At 40.4% G+C, this 17716-nt stretch overlaps 2 protein-coding genes across 2 annotated transcripts in view; one reads left to right on the top strand and one right to left on the bottom strand.

Moving 5' to 3' along the window:
• Positions 1–2789, bottom strand: part of SLC4A5 (solute carrier family 4 (sodium bicarbonate cotransporter), member 5) — a 102870-nt gene extending 100081 nt beyond the window's left edge. The window contains exon 1 of the mRNA XM_010829873.1: positions 2720–2789. Coding sequence (XP_010828175.1) covers positions 2720–2789 — 70 coding nt within the window. The remainder of the gene's footprint in view (positions 1–2719) is intronic.
• Positions 2790–16257: 13468 nt separating this feature from the next.
• On the top strand, positions 16258–16955 carry LOC104980990 (bcl-2-like protein 1). Its single transcript, XM_010829872.1, has 2 exons — positions 16258–16632; positions 16809–16955. Exons 1-2 carry the CDS (start codon positions 16258–16260, stop codon positions 16953–16955), a joined length of 522 nt encoding a protein of 173 aa, XP_010828174.1.
• Positions 16956–17716: the final 761 nt, after the last annotated feature.

Raw genomic sequence — 17716 nt, 5'->3', positions numbered from 1 at the left:
GATGGAGGAGCCTGGTACGCTACAGTCCATGGGGTTGCAAAGAGTTGGACACGACTGAGAGGCTCCACTTTCCTTTCCTTTCCTATGTTGTTAGCTATGGGCTTGTCATATGCGGCCTTTATTATACTGAGATACATTCCCTCTATAACCAGTTTGTTGAGTAATTTTTTTTAATCATGAATTGAGATGACCATATAATTTTTATTCTTCATTTCATTAATGTGGCATATCACATTGATTAATTTGTGATAAAAGTTTTCCCTAAGGCTGATCAGCAACTATTGATCATCATGACTATTTTTGAGGCCCAAGAAAGAAAACAAGAAAGGAAGAAAGTGAAGTCGCTCAGTTGTGTCTGACTCTTTGCAACCCCATGGACTGCAGCCTACCAGGCTCCTCTGTTCACGGGATTCTCCAGGCAAGAATACTGGAGTGGGTTGTCATTTCCTTCTCCAGGGTATCTTCCTGACCCAGGGATCGAACCTAGGTCACCCTCATTGCAGGCGGATGCTTTACACTCTGAGCCACCAGGGAAGCCCAACAATTAAAATTTGAAAGACTGTGGCAGACTGAGAAATTAGACTTTGTGTTCTTACATCAAGCTCTACATTAACTTTGTTTTTTTTTTTCTGTTGTTGCTGTTTGTTAGTTTTTTTCTGGAGGAGAGGCTACCTCTTGATTCAAATTCCTGAAATTGACATACCAGATGCTTGGGCATCACTGACTGCACATGTCACAGTGAAACCACATGAAGCTGAACCTTGAAGAACCGTGTCTAAACCTTTTAGAGACATGTTGGGGTCCATTCTGCTAAGCAGATTTTGTCTGTGCCTACTCTGGCAGGTGCATTCCTAGGCACTGGAGAGTAAGGTTACCTGGATGTTAGTGTTCAGATCTCTTTAGAATTCCAGCTCACCCCACCACATCCTTGCTTGCTCTTCTGGATCCTCAGTCTCCCTTGGGTTAATGGGGTTAATGAGAAATGTGAGGTAGACATTTTTATGAAGTGCAGCCTCACTTCCTAGTGAACCAGTATCAGAATGACTGATGCTTTTCCTTCCTTCTGTCCCCCACCCTAAGCCTGAGCAAAGCTAGAATTTGAGGTAAGCCACGAATACCAATATTTAGAGGTAAGCAGTTCTACTCTCGGAGAAGGCAATGGCAACCCACTCCAGTACTCTTGCCTGGAAAATCCCATGGACGGAGGAGCCTGGTAGGCTGCAGTCCATGGGGTTGCTAAAAGTTGAACATGACTGAGCGACTTCACTTTCACTTTTCACTTTTATGCACTGGAGAAGGAAATGGCAACCCACTCCAGTGTTCTTGCCTGGAGAATCCCAGGGACCGGGGAGCCTGGTGGGCTGCCGTCTATGGGGTCGCACAGAGTCGGACACGACTGAAGCGACTTAGCAGCAGCAGCAGCAGTTCTACTCTAGGTGGCGCTGATGATAAAGAACCCACCTGCCAACGCAGGACACAAAGAGACACAGGTTTGATCCCTGGGTTGGAAAGATCCCCTAGAGAAGGAAATGGCAACCCACTCCAGTATTCTTGCCTGGAGTATCCCATGCAGAGAGGAAACTGGTGGGCTATAGTCCAAAGGGTTGCACGGAGTCGGACACAACTGAAGTGACTTAGTAGGCAGGCAGGCAGTTCTGTTCTAAAGGTTTAGCATTCTTGATTCTTTCAATGATGAGATTGTATTCTCCACCCTGAGGCCAGGAATGGAGATAGGAAACAGCAGATGTATCAGAAAGGCCTTTACCCAGTGTTAGCTGGCCTGGGTGCTCCCTGGCTTGTTCTTCCCTTTCTGTATGACCATGCACATCTGGGACTCAGTATTCTCACCGAAACTGCAGGAATAAAAATTCTTTCTCTACTAAATAGGCATGGTTTTTGAGAAGGCAGAATAGAATGGTGAATGGGAACATGATTATGAAAACTGCAAAGAGCACCCTTTTAAAAAATATCAGGGGAGATAGCTGTCAGGGACATATTTTGTTTTTGCCCTGGATCTAACTTGTCTTATTTTTTCTACTATAACCATCAGAGTGTGGCTGTTCAGCTGGTGAACTGTAGGGAATCACTAACCCACTCCAAAGCTTCTTTATTTGCTCATAGGACCTGTTCTCTCCCTGTGAACATCTTGTAGTTTGGCTCAGGACAGTGCCAGCTCCTCACCACATTCTTCTCCATCAACTGCAGCTCAGGGAGCATCAATCTGGACAGGAAGATTGCTATCTCCTTCCAAAATGGTTGGGGTAGTGCCTCTTTATAAACTCTGTGGCTGCTTTTCTGTAGAATGTAGGATACTTAGGGTCTCTGGGTAAGAAATTCTGGAGCAACAAAAATATCACCACTCAATACCCTCTTTCACTGGTTTTAACTGAGCTGCTATTTTTTAAATCTATAAAATGTTGATATTTGGCATTTAGTATGATTTGTAGAGCTTGTAAAATTGAGTTTGATTTTATATTGGGAAAGCTATGCCATAATCCTAGCAAAATCCAAGTTACCGGTCTCCAACCTGACCACATGGTCCCTGTAAGATATGGTTAAAGCTAGTCCCACCAGATCTAGGGTAGACACTATGGGTGGGTCAGGGGAAAGGGATCAGCTCTGTAGTTTCCCCCAACTGAAAGGGCTGTTATAAAGATATCCAAGGAAAGTCTAGACCCTCTGAGAACTTGCATCAATTCCTCACAGTGACCTTACTTACCTTCCTGATCCTGACATCGCCTCCTGTAGTCCAGCTTCCCTACCCCAGCCTCTTCCTCCTCCACCTTCATATCTATAAAGTAAAAGATGAACACAACCTCAAAATGTACACAACATAAAAAGGTATAATTTCAAGGAGAAATGGTCAAATTCATACAATGGAAGACCTTAGAGCAGATGAAAAAAATTAAGAAAAAAAAAACATATAAACAAATTGAGGAACCTCAAATATATGTATGTTGGGGAAAGTGAAAGTGAAAGTCACTCAGTTGTGTCTGACTCTTTGAGACCCCATGGACTATACAGTCCAAGGAATTCTCCAGGCCAAAATACTAGAGTGGGTAGCCTTTCCCTTCTCTAGGGGATCTTTCCAACCCAGGAATCGAACCAGGGTCTCCTGCATTGCAGGCAGATTCTTTACTAACTGAGCTACCAGGGAAGCCATATGTTAGGAAATATTCCATTTGTACTTGAAAAAAGAGGTGTGCTTTTTTAAGTACAAATGGAATATTTACAAAGAGCACACAAAGAGAGCACATAAACTAGGTCTTGGGAAAGACCTTTACTAAAGACCTCCTTTAGTAAATTTTAAAGAATCTGTATCATACTTATATAGTATTAATAAGATAACAAAAACAACCCCCAAAAAACTATACATATTATCTGTGGATTTTGCATTCATGAGTTCCACAAATCATGAATTTGAATCTGTCATGCACTAGCAACTATTTACATAACATTTACATTGTATTTATAATTTTTTACTTAGTATTTACATTGTTGGATATTATAAATAATCTAGAGATGATTTAAAGCATATAGGAAAATGGTTTATATACAAATACTATGTTATTTCATATAAGGTACTTAAGCATCACAGATTTTGGTATGGAGGAGGTGAGCCTAAAACAAGTCCTCCACAGATAGCAAAGAATGATTGTATATATAAACAAACATTTATTTATAAACATATATATAATAAATGTATTATACATACATATATGTGGAAACTAAAATAATCTTTAATGATGGATTTTATAGAAAATCACAATGGAAATTATTTCATATTTAGAAGTGAACAATTACAACTTGAAACTTGTGGGGTATAATATACTTAGAGTGAGAAAGAAGGAAGAAAGGAAAGAAAGAGGGAGAGAGCAGAGTAGAAGGAAAATAAATATGATAAGCATTTAACCAAAGAACCTACAAAAAGAATAAGATAGAAAAGAAAGCAGAATGTTAATATAAAAGATGAAAGCAAAAATTATGAAATAGAAAACAAGCATAGAGATGGTTAATAAATCTGAAGGCAATTATTTGAAAAGATTATTAAAATAGGCAAATCATGCAAGACTAATCAAGAAGAATATTCATAAGTAAACATAATTTGGAATGAAAAAAGGATGTAACTTCAACTATAGTAGAGAATTTAAAAATTATAAGTGAATGCCTTGAAAAATTTCATGCCAATATATTTAACTTAGATAATAATAGCAACTACTGTTACAATATGCTAGGCACTGTTTTAAATGCTCTGCTCTGCACATATGAATTACTTGAATCTTTGCTATGAAATAAGTAACATTATTATTCCCATTTTACAGATGAGTAAACTGAGGCACAGAGAGCTCTATTGACTGCTTAAATGGGGGAACAGGGATTCAAACCCAGACTGTCTGAAACAGTTTCTGGAACTAGACACAAGCTCTTAGACACAAGGCTAATAAATAGATACTTGATTAGAAAAATAATGAAAATAATCAAATAACTTTAAAGAATTAGAAAACCTGAATTAACCAGTAACCATTAATTGAAAGTGCTTCTCTGGTGGCTCAGTGGTAAAGAATCTGCCTGCCAATGCAGGAGATGAGTTTGATCCTTGGTTGGAAAGATTCCCTGGAGAAGGAAATGGCTACCCACTCCAGTATTCTTGCCTGCGAAATCCCATGGACAGAGGAGTCTGGCAGGGTATAGTCTAAGGGGTCATAAAAGAATCAGACATGATTTAGTAACTAAACAACAACAACACTAATTGAAATGGTTATGCTGCCTTTTGAAAAGCATTATTGAAAGCTTTGTAGGTACAAAAGGATCATCATATTATTTTTTCTATTTAAATAATTTTATCTCTTATTTTTTCTATTTTTATTGTTTGAAAATGTTCTATAATTAGAAGAAAAATAAACACCAGAAGAAGACAGGTTTTTTTGTAATGCTTTACCTGAACCATCAAGTATTACATAATCTTTAACTTATACAAAATTGTTCTCAAAGTAGGGAAAGGGGAGCTGGAGTCAGTCAATATATCTGAAGACCAGGATAAAGGATGCGGCTGAAAACAGGAAGCTTGGTTGAAAATCTTTATAAGGACTAAGTTAAATCCTCGGATCTCTCCCCTAAGTTCAGTCTTCTAGAATGGTTCCCCTACCCCAGAAGATGGAAAGGTTAGCTCAGAAGGCCCTTGAATAACTGAGAGCAAGAAGGAGTGATTTCACTGGGGGTAAAAAAGGATTTACTTAAAGATCATTAGCCACTCAGCCCTCTGAATATTTGACTCCTAGAACACTAATGAAGATTACACACTCCAGAGAGGAGGTTGGAGGACTTAAAAGATTCTGCCATTCTGAAGATCTCCTACAATATGGTAAGCCCCCAATTGCCACCCAATTGCCCATCTTTAGTCTATCATTCAAGAACTTCAGGCTGTCAAACATCTGTTTAGCTGCTCTACTCCAAATTATGATGGCCAGCTGAATCACCAGAATGACACAGACCAAAACAAACAGGAAAAGAAAAGGTCCAAGTAAATAGGAACACTGCAAGCAGCCAAAGAACCATTAAAAAACCATACAATTAACATATTCAAGTGGACTAGAGAAAAACATCATATCCATGACAAAATGAAAAGCAGAATGCAACAAACCTGGAACCTTAAAATAATAAGAAAGCAGCAGTACCGGGAGGAACAGGTATATCTTAGGTCGGGCTCTGGACACAATGCCTCCAAGGGAATCCTTGCCTGCGTGCATGCTCAGTCACTTCAGTAGTGTCTGACTCTCTGAGACCCCATGGACCATGGCCCGCCAGGCTCCTCCATCCACGGGATTCTCCAGACAAGAATACTGGAGTGGGTTGCCATTTCCTTCTCCAGTGATAAGTATGAAGTAAGTGAAATGAGGGAAGTGAAGTCACTCAGTAGTGTCCAACTCTTTGCAACCCCATGGACTGTAGTCCACCAGGCTCCCCTGTCCATGGGATTTTCCAGGCAAGAGTACTGGAGTGGGTTGCCATTGCCTTCTCCAAGGGAATCCTTAGAACAATCAATACTCTGGATGTGTTTGAATATTTTGAGAGGATACCAAGGTTCTATCAAGAATAAAGAGTTGTAGAAAGGAAAAGCAATCATGGTACATTATGCAAGTCAGTATTTATACAATCATAATTGCTGGGAGCCAGCATGGGAGTCCCCACCCACGACAAGGTCATGTGGGAGAGTTCTGGTGGGCAAGGCAAGCCAGAACTCAAGGGGTACCCCTCTGGGCCTGCCTGAGCATCTACCCCAAAACCAGAGTCTCTGTTTTACTATTTCACGACTTTCACCAACTCTTCTGACATTAATGGGGGGCTATCCCTGACCACCTTTCTCTGTAAGAAAATCAACTTAAAACTCTAGTTAATAAGTCTCCTGAGCATAATAGGAGTGTTTCAATTCAAACCCCTCTGATGACTTTCTAGCTTGCCTGACAGGTTTGTTCAGATTCACAGCCTCCCAACCACGACAGGCATGGGAAGCTTAAGATATTCTAACAATGCAGAGCTTTTCAGAGTTAAAATTGTTAAAATAGAACTAGTAGAGGATTTCTTTGTTGAGCTAATGCTTGCTGCCAAGTTTCCATATCCCTTACCTACTGTGTCCCTGGGAGTGTATTGATTAATATAGTTGGTGTATAGAAATGTAAGTAGTAGCTTTAATGTTTGTAACCTTGGACCCTTGAGTTAATTCTTTTCTTGTTATAGCCCACCACTTTTGCCCTATAGGAATGCAACTTTATCTAATGCTTTTGGAGGGTGGCATCTGACTTTAGAATAATCACCTTTAGAGAAAAATAAGTTTTCTGAAGAAAGGGTCATAAAATGTTAACAGGCCTCCTGACCAGAAGATGATGTAAATCACCTAAAACTTTTGCATATGATAAGTTTGCAGAAAGAAAGCCTGGCTTCGATAAGGATCAAGGACTGCTGACCTTGCATGACTCTACCCCTTCCCCCATTATCCTCTATGCACAACTTAAGGTATAAAAACTACTTTGGAAAATAAAGTGCGGGCCTTGCTCACCGAAGCTTGGTCTCCCCATGTCGTTCTTTCTCTTTCCTTTTCCTATTCAGGCTGATTCCATGGAGCGCAGGGGCTCTCTGCATTCACTTTCCTGCCTGGGCTTCTAAGACCCACTCGAGAAGGTGCCTAAGGTGGGGCACCTTCCACGATTCAAGAGGGCGCCTGCAGCCTATGAGAACAGAGCAAGTCCCGTGCTGGGGCTTTATTGGCTTTCTGTGTAAACCAAGGAATATCAGCCTCTTTTCTCTCCTCTGTTTTCTTAACTGCAAAATTCTTTCCTTATCTCTTTCTCTATTTCTCTCAGTCGCCAACACCGTCCTCCCTGAGGGAATCCCTGGATCCAACCGGGGCTGGACCCCGGTACATAATAAATAAAAATATGTGTTAATTTTACCAAAAATTATAAGCAGAGTTGGTTTTCCACTAATGTGTACTGGTAGCTCCTATAGGTTTGTGGTTTTTTGAAAGTTGATATCTTCCTCCTCAGGCATAGCTGAGGAGTAAAGAGAAGCTGAGTAACAAATCTTCTTTCCCACAAAGAATGCCTCCAGTCACAAAAGGGAAAGGTCATGTGACCTAGGTTGGCCAATTAAATGCTTCCCAGTCCCCAGTCACAGACATTGATTCAGAGATGACCCCATGCTCAAATTTGGGCCAATCAGAATTCTTCCCAGGACACTTCCACTTGAGCCATCCAAAAACACTGCCTTGTTCTGATTCTGGCATTGTGAAGCTGATGAACTTGAGGGCTAATCCCACCTAACCTGTGGAGGAATACATGGAAGGAAAGTAGAGAAACAATTCTGATGACACTATAACTCCCTTGTTTTTGTTGCTGTTGCTGTTGTTGTTCACTCAGTCATGTCCGACTCTTTGAGACCCCATGGACTGCAGCACACCAGGCTTCCCTGTCCTTCAGCATCTCCCAGAGCTTGCTGGGACTCATGTCCATTGAGTCAGTGATGCCATCCAACCATCTCATCCTCTGTCATCCCCTTCTTCTGCCTTTAATTATCAGGGTCTTTTCTGATGAATCAGCTCCTCGCATCAGGTGGCCAAAGTATTAGAGCTTCAGCTTTAGCATCAGTCCTCTAATAAATATTCAGGATTGATTTCCTTTAGGTTTGACTGGGTTGATCTTGCAGTCCAAGGGACTCTCTCAAGAGTCTTCTCCAACACCACAGCTCAAAAGCATCAATTTGTCAGCATTCAGCCTTCTTTATGGTTCAACTCACACATCCATACCTGACTACTGGAAAAACCATAGCTTTGACCAGATCAACCTTTGTTGAAAAGTGATGTTTCTGCTTTTTAATATGCTGTGTAGGTTTATCATAGCTTTTCTTCCAAGGAGCAAGTGTCTTTTAAATTCGTGGCTGCAGGCACCATCGGCAGTGATTTTGGAGCCCAAGAAAATAAAGTTTGTCACTGTTTCCATTGTTTCCCCATCATTTGCCATGAAGTGGTGGGACTGGATACCATGATCTTCATTTTATGAATATTGAGTTTTAAGCCTACTTTTTCACTCTCCTTTTTCACCTTCATCAAAAGGCTCTTTAGTTCTTCTTTGCCTTCTGCTGTGAGGGTGGTGTCATCTGTATATCTGAGGTTATTGATATTTCTCCCAGCAATCTTGACTCCAGTTTCTGTTTCATCCAGCCCGGCAATTTGCATGATGTATTCTGCATATAAGTTAAATAAGTAGGGTGATAATATACAGCTCTGATGTACTCCTTTCCCGGTTTTGCCTATTTTCACTGTCAAGATAGTGGAGTCGAAGGATATGCATTCATCCTCTCCAGCGAGAACACCAAAATTGCAACTAGCTGCTGAAAACCATCAACATAAGAATGCTCAGTCCCACCAAAAAAAGATGCCCCATGTCCAAGGGCAAAGGAAACGCCACAACAAGACTGTAGGAGGGGTGCAGTCACATTTAAAATCAAATCTCAGACCTACCAGAGACACTTGGAGGGTACAAGCAAAACCTTGTGTGCACCAGAATTGAGGGAAAGGAGCAGTGACCCTCACAAGAGATTAAGCCAGACCTGCCTGTGAGTGTTTGAGTGTCTCCTCTGTAGGCATGGATCAGCAGTGATCTGCCACACGGATAGGGGCTCTGGCTGCAGCAGACCTGGGAGACAAGGCGTGTGGCATAAGTCCTCTTGGAGGAGATCACCATTAGTGTCACTGCCTGGAGCCAGCATGGGAGTCCCCACCCATGACAAGGTCATGTGGGAGAGTTTTGGTGGGCAAGGCGAGCCAGAACTCGAGGGGTGCCCCTCTGGGCCTGCCTGAGCATCTACTCCAAATCCTGAGCCTGTCTGTTTTACTGCTTCATGGCTTTCACCAACTCCTCTGACAGTCATGAGGGGCTATCCCCAACCATTTTTATCTGTAAGAAAAGCAACTCTAGTTAATAAGTCTCCAGGGTATTATAAGGTGTGTTCCAATTGTGTTTCCCTCAGAAAGCCTTCTAACCTGCCTAACAGGTTTCCGGACTCTTGCAGCTATGCATGTGATTGTTTACGGCCTCCCAGCCATATGAGGCACAAGGAGCCTTAGTTATTCTAACAATGCAGAGCCTCTCGGGGAGTTAGAAAACTGTTAAAATAGAACTGATAGAAGATTTCTTTGTTGAGTTAATGCCTGCTGCCAAGTTTCCATATTTCTTACCCACTGTGTTCCTGGGAGTGTATTGATTACTATAGTTGATATATAAGAAATATAAGTAGAAGCTTTAATGTTAATAATAACCCTAGACCCCTAAGCTAATAAATTCTTCCCTTGATTACCCCCACGACACTCTTGCCCTATAGGAATGCAACCCTGTCTAGTGCTTTCAGGGAGTGGTACTAAACTCTAAGAAAAGTCACCTTTGGAGAAAATAAGTTTTTCTGGTTGACTAATTCTTATCAGAAGAAAAATGTTAGCAGGTCTCCTGACCAGAAGATGATGTAAATCACCCAAAGCCTTCGTATTTGCGATAATGATTAAGGTCTGCTGACCTTACATGACTTTGCATCCCCCATTATCTTCTATGTACAACTTGAGGTATAAAAGCCACTGGTAGAAATAAAGCTACGGACCCTGCTCACTAAGCTCGGTCTCCTTGTGTCGTTCTTTCTCGTCTCCTTTTCTTTCCTTTTGTCTCTACTCTTTCTTCAGGCCAAAGTAATTGGAGCGTGGGGGTATATTGATTTCCCACGTAAACCAATTATAATTAGGCCTCTGATTCTCTCCACTGACGCTATCCCTTTAAATCGCTGACGCCGTCATCCTGAGGGAATCCCTGGATCCAACCGGGGCTGACCCCGGTACGTCACCATAAGGCTGCCAAGCAGACGACCCACAAACTGGAGAACAATTATAGCAAAGAATTTCTCACACTGTTGCAAAAGTTCTAGGGCCTACAACAGATTTCCCAACCTGCAGGTCCAGTAAAAGTACTCAACGCTCCCCCCCCGCGCCCCGCCCCCTCCCAGGGAAACAGACTCTGGGAAGGCACAACGAAACCTTGTTTGCACCAGGACCCAGGAGCAGTAACCCCACAAGAGACTGAGCCAGACTTGCCTGTGAGTGTCCAGGAGTCTCCGGTGGAGATGTGGGTTGACAGTGGCCTGCCACAGTGTTGGGGCACTGACTACAACAGTCCTGGGAGCTGTATGCAGGCATAAGTCCTTTTGAAGGAGGTTGCCATTACCCCACCATAGTTTGACCTCAGGCCAAACTACAGGGAGAGAATATAGCCCCACCAATCAGCAGAGTATTAGACTAAAGATTTACTGAGTATGGCCCTGTCCACCAGAGCAAGACCCAGTTTTACCCACAGCCTCTTCCTCCCACCTACCCACTTCCTCCCCAGTTCCTCCCACCAGGAAGTTTCCACAAGCCTCTTATCCTCATCCATCAGAGGGTAGACAGAATGAAAGCCACAATCACAGAAAACTAACCAAACTGATCACATGGATCACAACCTTGTCTAACTCAATGAAACTATGAGCCATGCTGTGTAGGGCCACAAAAGACGGCCACAAGTCATGGTGGAGAGATCTGACAAAACGTGCTCCACTGGAGAAGAGATTGGCAAACCATTTCCGCATTCTTGCCTTAAGAACCCCAGGAACAGTATGAAAAGGCAGAAAGATATGATACTCGTCAGGGAACATTTAATTTTAAGGAATCCTGTATGTTGTTTTCTGTTTCTCAAGGCTTTTCTGAAACCCTTCTGTTTCTCAAGAGTTATCAGTTCCTGGGAAAAAGGAACAAGCAGAACTGCATGCAGTTCTCAGGATTGAGGCCATGAGGCAGAACACATCCATGGATTCCTTTCAGTAACCTTTTTACTTTTCTGTAAAACTGCTTAGTCATAGTCCTATTTCCAATACATGGATTGTCTTCTGGGCCTGTGACTATTGTTATTCCCTTAGTTACTGTTGTTAAGCGTCTAGTTTCGGTGTTTTTTACTCAACTTTATTTTTCTGCCTAAAGCTTCCTTGTACAACAATATATAAGCACACACTGCCATGAACAAAGTACCCTTGCTCCACTAGAGACTTGGGTCCCCCGCGTCCTTCTTTTCTTCACCTTCTTTTCGTTGACTCCCATCCCCAGGTTCCGGTCTGTCAAGATCATAGCAAGTGGCGTCCAAAACAGGGACCTGGAGTACGCCCTTGGCAAGCGGACGGAGTGACTGCGGACCTACTGAGGTCGGTAAGTGAGGGGTTATGGGACAAACGGCTGGAAAGCCCCACCACTTTTCTATTCATTATTTATTTAAAATTCAAGGACTTTGGGGTTTGCGTCAGCGATTAGAGGCTTGTCTCCAAACGGTAATTGAACATAATCCCTGGTTCCCTGATGAAAGCAATTTTGATTTAAATATTTGGAACCAGATTAGAGAGAATGTTAAACGAGCCGCAAGACAAGGAAAAAATATTCCAATAGATTTCTGGCCCTTATGGGCCCTCATTAAAGCCATGATTTTACCTTTCCAAAAAAATGTTAGCCCCACTGATATTCGACAACAGGCAAAACACTTGTAACATGACTATGAATTAGATGATAAAACTTTACAAAAGGCCCAATTAGAACAACATAAAATATTTTAGAATTTTCCCACCAGCACTGCTCCAGTTGCCCCAACTGCTCCTCCTCCTCTTACAACAGGCACCAAAGTGAACGTCCTCTCAACTCAAGGACAAAACAACTCTAACAATGACTCTTCTGAGGCTCTTTTTGACACTAAGGCTAACGATACTTTTTAAAATGACAATGATAATCCTTTAACATACACTCACATTTGTAAGAAAAAACTTTCTACTCATTCTCCTTCACGACAAAAGCTTTATGAGTTACTAGACAGACATGGAAAACGAATTCTTTCTAACCTTCACCACGTCACACCTGCCCTTAGCCGAACAAAACCTTGCCAAATATAAACTCCGAAGAATTGAGCCACCCAATTCTGACAAAGATGGTCCATATTTTGAGCCCAACCTATGGATGTGGGTAAACCCCAATATCGTATTTCCCCCTAGAATGTTAGAAGTCAATAAAACCTGAAGACAGTTACAGTAAAATATTTCAAGGACCTAATGAAGCCTATGCTGATTTTTTAGCTAGGTTGAAAGTTGCCTTTTCCCATAGTGTTATCGGAGGAAAAGCCAAAAGGCAGCTAGAAAAACTGCTTGCTTATGAGAATGCAAATCAGGAATGTCAAAGAGCTATCGCTCCAATTCGTGACACTGGGACTATTATTGACTATCTGAAGGCTTTCGCAATTTAAGATCAGAAACTAAAAAAATGAAAATATTAGCTGAAACAATGGCTGCTGCCTTTAAAAAGGGAAATGAAAGATGCCTTACATATGGGGATAAGACACATTAAAAAAAAAAAAAAGATTGTCCTAAAAAACACACAGAGAAAATTAAAACTGCTAGAAAACCTCCAGGAATTTGCCCTCGTTGCCATAAGGGGATACATTGGGCCAGGGAATGTCAGTCTAAATATGATGTTGAAGGAAAGCTTATTTTGAAAAACTCCAACCTAGAGATTCCCCAGGTCCCCATCAATAAAAACCAGGGACAAACTCCATCTTTTCCCTCAAATCCTCAACATCAGGCAGTGCTGCCATCAATATACCAGCCTTAAATGATCTTCTCTTTTTTCCTTAAGTAATCCCTTCCAAAATGCCTACCGGACTTTTTGGACCCCTACCCCCACAAACCTTCGGTCTTTTACTTGGCCAATCTAGTCTGACTTCTAAAGAAATTACTATTCACCCTAGAGTATTTGATTCCGATTATAAGGGAGAAATTCAAATTATAATGTCATCTCAAATATTATGGCAATTTAAAAAGGGAGATAAAATTGCTCAATTACTTCTTTTGCCTTACATTTCTATTAACTCCTCTGATGGTATGCGGACAGGTGGATTCAGCAGTACAGATCAAAAACAATCCTTATGAACATCAATTATATCTGAATATACCCAACCAAATATAAATATAAAAATTAATGGCAAAAATTTTTCTGGTCTTCTTGATACTGGATCTGATATTACTATTATCTCCAAACATTTATGGCCCAAATCTTGGGCTATACAGAAAATTTCTTGCCAAATTGCAAGAGTTTCTCAAACTAAAATACAAGCGGTTTATCAAAATGTCTAAATATATCCATGTGAGAGACCAAAAGGCCAGCTACAACATTACGACCCTACATGATAGACGCACCTCTTAATTTAATAAAAAGAGATTTACTTATGCAATGACAAGCTCAAATATATATTCCACATTTTTCTTAGGGGCCACTGCTCACTTAACAAACAATGCAATTATTAAAATAACTTGAAAAAGTGATGAGCCTATTTGGACAAAACAATGGCCCCTTACAAAAGAGAAGCTAAAGGCTGCTAAGAAACTTATCGATACACAATTAAAATTAAAACATATTGAGAAATCTTTTTCCCCTTAAAATTCTCCCATTTTTTGTAAAACAAACAAAATCTAACAAATGGCATTTCTTAACAGACCTTCAAAAAGTTAATGCATCTATAAAATCTATGGATACATTACAACTAAAAATTCCATCACCTACCACTATTCCTCAAAACTGGCTTATTATTATTATAGATTCACAGGATTGCTTTTTTACTATACCTTTACACCCTCTAGACCAAGAAAGATTTGCCTTCTCTCTTCCTTTTCCTAATCATATCAGGCCTCATAAGCAATATCAATGGACTGTATTGCCTCAAGGAATGATGCATTCTCCCACCATGTGTCAATATGATGTAGCCAAAGCCCTTGAACCTGTGAGAAAACAATTTCCTGACTTTCTTGTTATTCATTATATGGATGATATATTGTTTTCAGCTCCATCTATTTTAGAGACTCAACAGATATTTGACATAACTCAATAATGCTCAAAAGACTCTAGATTAATTATTGCTCCTAAAAAATATTCAAGCCTCTACACCTTACCATTACTTAAAATCTGTTGTTAATAGACAACATATTACTCCCCAACTATTGGATTAGATCCTCTTTGGGCATTATAAATTATCAACTGACTAATTTATTTAATACTTTGAAAAAAGAGCTTGATTTAAATAGCCCTCATTAACTTTCACAAGAGACATAAAAAGAACTCTGTTTAATACAAAATAAGTTACAAAAACAATTTCTTACTCATATTAGACTTAAATTGCCTTTAGAGTTGTTTATACTCCCCTCTCTCCATTCTCCTACAAGACTTCTTGCCCAACAAGAACACCCAATAAAATGGATATATACCCATTTTAGAGAGATAAAGTCACTTATGCCCTATCTTGATTTGATTGCTCTAATAATTATTCAATAAGAAAAATAAAACTAAGACTTTAATTGGCTCCAATCCTCATCAAATTTTATTGCCTATTGATGAAGCTCAATTTAAAAATACATTACAAACTTCTACCAATTTCCAAATAGCCTTCTTAGACTATTTTAGAGAATTTCATTTCATTACCCTTCTAATAAACTTTGGAATTTCTTCAAATATATTGAATTTATTATCTCTCACATTGTTACATCACAACCTATACCTCAAGCTCATGTTTTCTATATAGATGGGACTAAAAACACTAAAGCCTCATTTTGGTCTCTTAAAAGATGTAAAGTCTTTTATACTAAATTTCATTCTGCTCAACAAAACAAACTATATGCTCTTATTCAGGTTATTCACCTACATCCTTACCCTATTAGTATAATTTCTGACTCCTCATATTCAGTTTTTATATTAAAAAATATAGAAACTTCTACCATAAATTCTAATCAATCTATTATTCAACAACTTTTTCTTGAATTACAATCTATTATTAGGAACCACACTTCCCCCATTTCACACACTGAAACTACAAATAAAAAAATTAAAAAAGGAGGAATACACAGGAACAATTCTATCTTCCCTATCAAGAGCAGACTTTACTAGATTCCAATGCAAGATATTCTTTAATCCTATAACTATTGCTAATACAGCTTTATTTATTTAAAAAATTTTTAAAACTTACCATAAGGAGTTATCTTGACATAAGCAGAAAAAAGATTTCTAGGAATTGAAAGACACTTCCCTTCCTCTGCCCATTTGGTATCAAGATGGGCTAACTAAACAATGGAAATCTGGGAAATTAATCTTACAGGGAAAAGGGTATGCTTGTATTTCTCCAGATAAATCCAGCGAAAATCAGCTGGCTCCCTCTTCAGAAGATCCACCCCAGGAGAGCCTCCAGCGTTAAAAATAAAAAAGAAACAACAAAATTCCTGGGAAAAAAAAATTCCAATACAAACCATGGTGACTCTAAAAATCTCCAAGAAACACCACCCTCAATGTCATCAACCTTATCATCTCCTTACCTAGAGATAAACAAAACCCTTACTAATCAAGCTAAAAATCTGGTTTTTCAACAGGGAATCCTCTGAATCCGGAATTAAAGCGCTCTTGCCCTTTTGGCTCTCTGTTGCTGTACTGTTTTCGTAGAGTTCCACAAAAGTGTCAGAATCCGGAAAATAATTTTGTTGCTATGCTTGCATTGCTTGCTTTTGCTTCCCCTGCTCAAGCTGAATTAATTAATCATACTTATTGGACCTATATACCTAACCCCCTTTTTTACTACAGGTATTTTAGACAATAGACTGGTGGAACCCATCCTTATTATAAAAATGTCTCAGAGCAACCGGGAACTAGTGGTTGACTTTCTCTCTTACAAGCTTTCCCAGAAAGGATACAGCTGGAGTCAGTTTAGTGATATGGAAGAGAACAGAACTGAGACCCCAGAAGGGACAGAATCAGATATGGAAATCCCCAGTGCCATCAATGGCAACCCATCCTGGCACGTGGCAGATAGCCCTGCAGTGAATGGAGCCATTGGCCACAGCAGAAGCTTGGATGCCCGGAAAATGATCCCTATGACAACAGTAAAGCAAGCCCTGAGGGAGGCAAGCAATGAGTTTGAACTGAGGTACCAACAGACATTCAGCGACCTGACGTCCCAGCTCCACATCACCCCAGGGACAGCGTATCAGAGCTTTGAACAGGTAATAAATGAACTCTTCTGGAACAGGGTAAACTGGGGTCGCATTATGGCTTTTTTCTCCTTCGTGGGGCACTATGCATGAAAAGCATAGACAAGGAGATGCAGGTATTGGTGAGTCAGGTCACGACTTGGATGGCCGCTTACCTAAATGACCACCTAAAGCCTTGGATCCAGGAGAATGGTGACTGGGACACTTTTGTGGAACTCTACGAAAACAATACAACAACAGAGAGCCAAAAGGGTCAAGAGAGCTTCAACTGCTGGTCCCTGATGGACGTGAGTGTGGCTGGTGTGGTTCCACTGGGCTTGCTCTTCAACTCATAATAACTATTCCTTTCGTTAGAGTCATTCAAATTTTATACAAGCTTATGTTCCTCTTCCTTTTGTTATAGCTATAGAGAACTTACAATGTAATAAGACTCTACATTTTGTGACTTGTACAGATTACAAATTTTATACTTGTCTTAATTCCTCTGTTTCTTTGAAATACGAATCCCTAGAAAGAGGGTCCCATGGCAGGACTTGCCTCCCGACTACTCATTCAATTACTCCGGCGATCTAAACGGTTCACTGGATGGTTAATTCTCAGCATTTTGAGATTAATAGCCATTTATACTGCTGCCGCTGTCGCAGGTATCGCTTTAACAAACCTCAATTCAAACACAAAACTTTATTCAAAATTGGACCAAAGATGCTCATACTATGTGGGCCACTCAGGCACAGATAGATGAAGAAATTCAAGATGAAATACAGGAACTAAAGTGAAAGTGAAGTCACTCAGTTATGTCCGACTCTTAGCGACCCCATGGACTGCAGCCTACCAGGCTCCTCCATCCATGGGATTTTCCAGGCAAGAGTACTGGAGTGGGTTGCCATTGCCTTCTCTGTGTAAGTGTGGTGAGTGGCACTTTATATACCTGGTCTAATTTAATCCTCCAAAGAATCCTGTGAGGTAATATAAAGGTCTATTCATTTCAACATCAAACATTACCATGTGGTCACACAGGTATAACACCTTTATGTCATGAAGGGCAGAAACTCATTCCTAGAACATACACTGTGACTAGCAACTGCCTCCCCTGCAA

Source organism: Bison bison, unplaced genomic scaffold (genome assembly GCF_000754665.1).
Source record: "Bison bison bison isolate TAMUID 2011002044 unplaced genomic scaffold, Bison_UMD1.0 scf7180017864508, whole genome shotgun sequence".
In the NCBI taxonomy this organism is placed as follows: Eukaryota; Metazoa; Chordata; class Mammalia; order Artiodactyla; family Bovidae; genus Bison; species Bison bison.
Note: the sequence above shows the minus strand (reverse complement) of the source record. Positions and strands in the feature narration are given on the sequence as shown.

What these genes read in the sequence shown, in the direction of transcription:
- LOC104980990 (XM_010829872.1), top strand. Translation starts at nt 16,258, where the DNA reads ATGTCTCAGAGCAACCGGGAACTAGTGGTTGACTTTCTCTCTTACAAG. An exon ending in CGTATCAGAGCTTTGAACAG is followed by an intron (nt 16,633 to 16,808) that starts GTAATAAATGAA and finishes TGGATCCAGGAG; the next exon opens with AATGGTGACTGGGACACTTT.